Raw genomic sequence first — 7495 nt, 5'->3', positions numbered from 1 at the left:
TGACGCAGGCTCCCCGCTGTCCGAGCTGTCAGCCACGTCACCTCCTCTGGAACAACTTTTCCCCCAGAGCTCTGCAGACTCATTTTATGAGTGGATTCAGCAGACATTGTTATCTGTTTATCTTTCATGCTTTTAGATAAAGAGCCAACAAGCTACCGAGCAGATCCTGACTTCACTGTGCAGCTGTTAGCTTAGCTTTTTTCCTTGTTATCCACTGGACTCGCGGTTCTGATTTCTGTGGCTTCACATCTCTGCAGGAAATTTTTAGGCCTTCAAAGAGTTGCATTAAAGTTGTTTTTTTTTATCGAAACGGATAGCAAACATGAATATCTTTCGTTTGGCCGGTGACGTGTCACATCTGTCGGCTATAATTATCCTGCTGCTGAAGATATGGAGGTCCAAATCCTGTGCTGGTATGCTAACATTCACATCACTGCATTTTAAACTACTAATGTGATTAAACAGCTTCAATTTAACAACATGCATGCAATTATATACTATAGATACAACTGTGATAAATTCATGTGTAGATATCCTTTAAGTTTAGTATGGTGGGGGTTTGTATTTTGCTGAGAATTTCTGCAGGAGTGGGAGCGACGTGGCAACTTCTTCCACCTTTTAAACAGCATCCTGTATCCTGAACACATCATAACTGCAGTGCAGCTGTCTCTTTTCCATGTTAAATAATAAAAAACGAAGTTAGTCATAACCCTGTCTTCTCATATATGTGATCTTCCCTGGATTAGAAAGTGATCATCTGCTTCTGACAGGGATTAAACTTGTTTTTTCTCTTTTTATGAAGGAATCTCGGGGAAGTCCCAGGTGCTGTTTGCCCTCGTCTTCACCACCAGGTACCTGGACCTGTTCACTGTCTTCATCTCTCCTTACAACACCGTTATGAAGGTAAGTTACATCCCAGCAAGTTTCACACGCACTCTGTCCCTCAATCTGACCTCGATGAAAACACACAGTTTTTTAGCAAAAGGTCATGTAAGGTCACAAAGTTAAAGTGATTCCTTTAGTCCTCTGTGAGACAAGCCATGCCTAAATGGAACTAGTTTGAAGCCACACACACACACACACACACACACACACACACACACACACACACACACACACACACACACACACACACACACACACACACACACACACTTATTCAGCTGAATCCATGGTTCATACTTTATCTAGTTACTATGCAAAATAAGCAGCAGTCAGTCTATCTTACTTACTGTTTCATGGCCAATATATAATCCATGTAATTTTGTATTGCTTCTGTTATTTCTTAACTTTATGTTAACAATGACAGGAGACGCCATCAAAGAGCCCTGCAGCAGCATCCATACATTAAAGCAACACTTTAATGTCCTCTCTGCTCTCAGGTGGTGTTCCTCGCTCTGTCCTATGCCACTGTGTACCTGATCTACATGCGCCTGAGGAGCACGTACGGCTCTGACAACGACACGTTCCGCATTGAGTTCCTGCTCGTGCCGGTCATTGGACTTTCCTTCCTGGAAAACTACGCTTTCACCCCAATGGAGGTAAATAACAAGCACCCAGATTGTGTCACATCATAGATCATTTAATGGCTTATAAACATGCAGCGCAACAGATTTATGGTCAGTTTTTCATTATGTTTTATTAGCACATTTCAAAAAGAAGGATCAGACGAAGAAAAGTAAACAGAAATAAAGAGAGAGGTGGAAACTAACTAGGTACATTTACTACAGTACAGTACAGTACCGTACTTAAGTATTATTTTGACTTTATGGGAGTATCTCCCAGTAGTTTATGCTACTTTATACTTTACTCCAATATATTTTAGAGGCAAATATCATACTTTTGACCCCCCAAATGTATTCATGGTTATGAAATCCTTATATGACATGATGCTGACTGTACTGTACTGCTAATCATATATAATCTGCATTACAACCACAGAATGTGTACATTTTGATCCTAATACTTTTAAGTAAAGTTTTAAACTCAGGAGTTTTACTAGTTATGGAATTTTTAAAGACCATCGTTTTTTTTTACTTCCGCTTAACTTTGAATACTTCTTCGACATCTGATTAAACTTCAACTAACAGAAAGAACAACATATAAACAGTGCAAAATTAAAACAAAAATGTACTTGCACATCTTTTACAAACCTAATCTGGTATATAATAATAATGTGATGTACATAGAGGCAGACTGAACAATACACCGCTTTTAATTAGTACTTTTAACACCTCAGTTAGCAGTTAAACTCATGAATGTCTCTCCCACTGACTCCCTCCAGATCCTGTGGACCTTCTCCATCTTCCTGGAGTCGGTGGCCATAATGCCGCAGCTCTTCATGATCACCAAGACGGGCGAGGCGGAGTCCATCACCACCCACTACCTGTTCTTCCTGGGCCTCTACCGGGCCCTCTACATCGCCAACTGGGTGTGGCGCTACCACACGGAGGGCTTCTTCGACCAGATCGCCGTGGTGTCCGGCGTTGTGCAGACCATCTTCTACTGCGACTTCTTCTACCTTTACGTCACTAGGGGTGAGTTAACACCAGTGCACAGTGACTTTTAGGCAGAGATGGCAAAAGTACTCGCATTCTTTACTCAAGTAGAAGTACAGATACTCGTGTTTAAAAATACTCTGGTGAAAGTAGAAGTACAGACTGAACTTCTTTACTCAAGTAAAAGTAAAGAGGGCTTTGAAATGTACTTCAGTAAAAAGTACCCATAACTAGCAGCTGTTTTAAAGAGTACCTGACCTCCCTTTATATTAATAGAACAATAATGTCATTGTTAGCTAATGAATGTTTCCATGCTGAACAATGGCAACATGACAACGTTTCCATTGGTCCCTCTTCTTTAGAGAAGACCAGGAAATGATGGATACACGGATCGTGTTCAAATCAATAGGCACGCAATGACTCTAAATAATAATGATCACGCCACCAAACACACATTCAGACTAAAGGAACCAGCCTGTTTGGAAAATGTAGGAAGTAGAAAGTACAGGTATTTGAGTTCAACATGTAAGAAGTAAAAGTACAGGTACAGATGTAGCGCTTCATTTCAGACAGTTTGAAACGCGAGGGCCGTGATTGGTACGTGATCTGCCCTCGCTCAAGGGAAAACCTCCGGCTTGACTTGAGACCTCCCCCGTGATAAATAAATGTAATTATTAGAGAGGGGTCTGCCTGCAGACAGTTCCGGTGCAGACCTCCACTCTCAGGACACCTCCACTGTCAGTACAGGAATTGACGATTCTGACGTATGCTAGCTAATAGTGATGCTAATGACTATATATATATATATACGCGACGGAGGTGGGGAGGTTCCAGCTGGGAACCTCCGCTGCGGGACCCGTGGGACCCCTGGACGGTGCGTCTTGGTCACGCTTCATATCGGCCGGCCCGGGAAGGAAGAGACACGCAGAGTGGGGGAAGTCCCCCACCCCAACGCAGCACACCCTCCCGGCCATCCTTTCACACACACATACGGGTATTGGGCCGAGGGCGACACCGTACTTCCGGTATCCGCCGTTTTACGCGAGGTGCAAGCAGGCCAAGGGTTTAGCCGTACACCGTCTAGGTGTTGCTAAGCTTCCTGTACTGAATATCATAGTCTATTGCCTTAATCAATATCTAGCAGTGTGCGAAAAAGCACACGTCCCACCCAGGGTTTCCGCTAGGATTTTTTCTCGCCAGTCAACTGTCCGGACATAATTTATTTTACCGGACAAATTTGAAACTTACCGGTCATGTTTCAATAATAGTAATAAGAATTGTGTAGCAGAGTTTCCGTTAGCAGGTAATTACCGGACTAGGACCGGATATGCTGATGTTTAAAACTCAGTTAATGGGAGTCATTTTTATATTGCTTCAGTTTATAATCGTTACAGATCGAAAAGTTCAGATTCATTTTTCAATAAATTATTCCACAAACAACAAACAACATAATTATTACATTCAAAGAAACTACTTGTAGTAAATGAAGTACATTATTCAAAAGTTTACATTAACTTTGAATGATAACACGGGAGAAACTCCTCTCTCTCTCTCTCTCTCTCTCACAGCCAGTCATGCAGCTCGCTAAACAGTGGGCGGGGCTTCAGGTGATCATGGAGCAGCTGATCCGATCTCTCTCTTGTGTACACTTCACTCGCGTTTATGTCCATATCGATCAGATCCAGCTCTCCTGATCGGCCTTTATAGAGAGCACAGATCAAATTATTAAGAGTGAATATCGGCCGATAATGACCGGCGGCCAATCGATCGGAACATCGGACATTTTGACCGGCAGGTTTTGAATGTACCGGTTTTTATTCAATTTTACCAGCTAAAAACCGGTAATTACCGGCTAACGGAAACCCTGGTCCCACCGTCCGGGAGGTGTTATTTACGATATCGGACAAGTAGATCTTTCAATTGACTTGTCCGGCGGACAAGTGACGTTTTTCGCCCTCATTTATTGACAAATTATTGATCAATTCTGTTTACAAAAGGCAGAAGTCATTCGCAAATTGTCCGTGTCCGCCATTGTTCGTTTAGAAATGTTAGTTTCGGTTCTGCTTGTCGATTCCTAAGGAAATGCATCTCGCCGCTTTCTGTACTGTTAGACGGGGGCGGGGTGGGACCATGGATGTATAATAAGAACGACGTCGTGTAGCACAGTGGCAGGGTTGGGAAGCAAAACTCGGTTCCGAGTAAGAACAAATAACAATTGTCCAGTACCGGGATTAATAAGAGTTGTGAGGACAGGAGGCGAGGCCGAGCCCCGCGGACTGCAGCTCTCTCTCTCTATGCTCCGGATTCAAGTGTTTGACTGAGGATTGATTTACAGACAGCCGGATTGTATCCTGTAAAGACCGTTGTCAGCTGCGTTGTTAGTTTATAATCCGGCTTTTCCAGTTGACGAGTACGTGTATCCTTCTTGGTAACAAACAGTATGAATCTGATAAGAGGCCTGGTATTAGTGTTTCTAAATACACTTCTAATGCCTGCTTTGTTCTGCCTCTTTGTCCTCAGTGCTTCGAGGAAGAGGAAAGATGAGCCTGCCGATGCCAATTTAAAAAAAGAAAACAAACCAAAAGACGTCTGTGCCGCTCAGCCGACTCTCTGTGCCTGCTGCAGCTCAGCATCCCACACACACCTTGCCCTTCGACTGTACATGTATTTAGCAAAAGGACTATTGTGTGTGTGTGTGTGTGTGTGTGTGTGTGTGTGTGTGTGTGTGTGTGTGTGTGTGTGTGTGTGTGTGTGTGTGTGTGTGTGTGTGTGTGTGTGTGTGTGTGTGTGTGTGTGTGTGTGTGTGTGTGTGTGTGTGTGTGTGTGTGTGTGTGTGTGTGTGTGTGTGTGTGTGTTGTGTGTGTGTGTGTGTGTGTGTGTGTGTGTGTGTGTGTGTGTGTGTGTGTGTGTGTGGTTTTTTCTTCTTGAGATGCTGAAAAATGTGTCACTGATTTGAACATGGATCTTAAAGTGAGTAACGCTATGGAAACTGTATATTTGTCTTTCCCTACTGTATAAAGCTCAGAGAGACACTTTGTTATAATGTTTTAAACCAGAAAATTGTAAAAAAAAAAGTGTCATGGATTTTCATACAACCACATTTTTACTGTTTCTTAATTCATCTTATTTATACATCCCAATATTGAAATCACGAATTTGCCGTTAGGGGCTTTCCAATCTGTACATCTCCCACAAAGTGTCTTCCTTAGAGCGTACTGTGTTATATGCAAACCTCTTAAAGGTCGTCTTTTATATTTCAATGTATTTTAATGTGATTCCTCATGGGAGGAAAAAGGGCTAAATGTTTCATTTTGTCTTAAATGAAGCCAAAGATGGGACAGATAAATGCTGCAATTGTTTAATCCAGAAAATGTTTGTGTTTGTTTAACGGGACTTAGAAAGTACTTTGTGTCAGGGATGAAAATGGGGGGAAAATGGCAGCAGAGCGTGTTGAATATCTGTAAAAGATGTACCTGTTTTTGATAAACGTTTTAGTCACAGATATGACATTATCTTTATTATGTGAATGATCTCAAGTCAAAGGCGTGGCTCGGTTATTTTGTTACACATGAATTACAACACACCAGGATGTTTGCCTTAAACACACACACACACACACACATTCTTATTTAACAGTGTTCTGAAAGTGCCAGTGCATTGTGAAAATGTTAAACAGAGCTGACTAAGTGAAAGTATGACTAAGGGACTTTTTCATTCAAGCATCACCTCTCTGTTGGCCATTAGAGCTGCAACGATTGGACAACTTATCGATTAGTTAATTGACAGAAAAGATCACAAGTAATATCACAGAACATCCTGTTAAATATGAACTTTTCTGTTTTGGCCATATTATAGTAAATGCGTTTTTTAGGACTGACATTTAAAAGCATTACCTTGGATTTATATATAAATAAATTAGGGCTGTCAAACGATTAAAAATTGTAATCAGATTAATCACAGTTTAAAAATTAATTAATCATGATTAATCACCATTCGAACTATGTCCAAAATATGCCATTTATTTATGTATATTGTTGTGGGAATGGAAAGATAAATGAAAGAAGGCGGATATATCCATTTAACATACAGTATCTATGTTTATTATAAAAAAATTCTGCGTGTCAAAATGAAAGACAACCCACACACCTATCAATCATCAAACAGTGGGGTCTTAATTCATTACGTGTTGATTTCTATCAACAGGGGGGGGGGGGGTCGGGGGGCGCGGCGGCTAGTGGAGTACTTCGTGACCACAGTGTGAACGTTGTGATCAGCTGTTTTAGCGCAGTTCTCCAGTGAAGGGGGGGAGTCTCACTCCGCAGCCGGTTGGCGTAGTTTTGGCACAATTCCGTTGTACAGACCGACGTTAACAGCAGTCCCTGTCTGTGCACACGGAGACCGACTCTGTCGTCCGGTGATCTAACCGCCTTCTGGAAAAGCTTCACAAGTACGTCGGTACGCAAATGCGCTTTGTGACACAAGTGACGGTACGCATTTCAGATTACGCACATAACCTACGTACCAGTTAGCCTATGTGCACCACTGTACTACAGCAAAAGTATTCTCCGTCGGGACTTCCTGCAACAACACCACGCCGTTATCAAAGATGTTCTATTGAGAAGACGATCACTACGTGACAAAAGTTTTCAAAACCGTGGCTCCTGAAATCAATCTTACTAACTGCTGTCTGTGCAATTTACTCCGCGCGAGTTGGCAGACTATATTTTGCTTACTTTAACATCATTTTTCATGGTGGGGCTAAGCCATTTCTTGGTATGGGTGTAGCCTACCCCAGCCATACCCTGGCGCTGCCACTGTTGGCACGTATGGGGCGGGCCATTCTGCACGTGCGTTAAATGCGTTAAATATTTTAACGCAATTAATTCAAAAAATTAATTACCGCCGTTAACGCGATAATTTTGACAGCACTAAAATAAATATATATTTATATTTTTCACAATGTTCTAACAGTTTAAAGACCAAACAATCAATCTAAG

General features: G+C 41.9%; 1 protein-coding gene across 1 annotated transcript; it reads left to right on the top strand.

The window, feature by feature from the left end:
• On the top strand, positions 1 to 6040 carry kdelr3 (KDEL endoplasmic reticulum protein retention receptor 3). The gene is made up of 5 exons (XM_034202282.1): positions 1 to 413; positions 803 to 903; positions 1383 to 1541; positions 2285 to 2537; positions 5019 to 6040. Exons 1-5 carry the CDS (start codon positions 323 to 325, stop codon positions 5060 to 5062), a joined length of 648 nt encoding a protein of 215 aa, XP_034058173.1. The 5' UTR covers positions 1 to 322; the 3' UTR covers positions 5063 to 6040.
• The last annotated feature ends 1455 nt before the right edge of the window (positions 6041 to 7495 follow it).

The sequence above is a fragment of the Gymnodraco acuticeps genome, unplaced genomic scaffold, assembly GCF_902827175.1.
Source record: "Gymnodraco acuticeps unplaced genomic scaffold, fGymAcu1.1, whole genome shotgun sequence".
Taxonomy (NCBI): Eukaryota; Metazoa; Chordata; class Actinopteri; order Perciformes; family Bathydraconidae; genus Gymnodraco; species Gymnodraco acuticeps.
The sequence above is the reverse complement of the archived record's forward strand: the minus strand, read 5'-3'. Positions and strand labels throughout refer to the sequence as shown.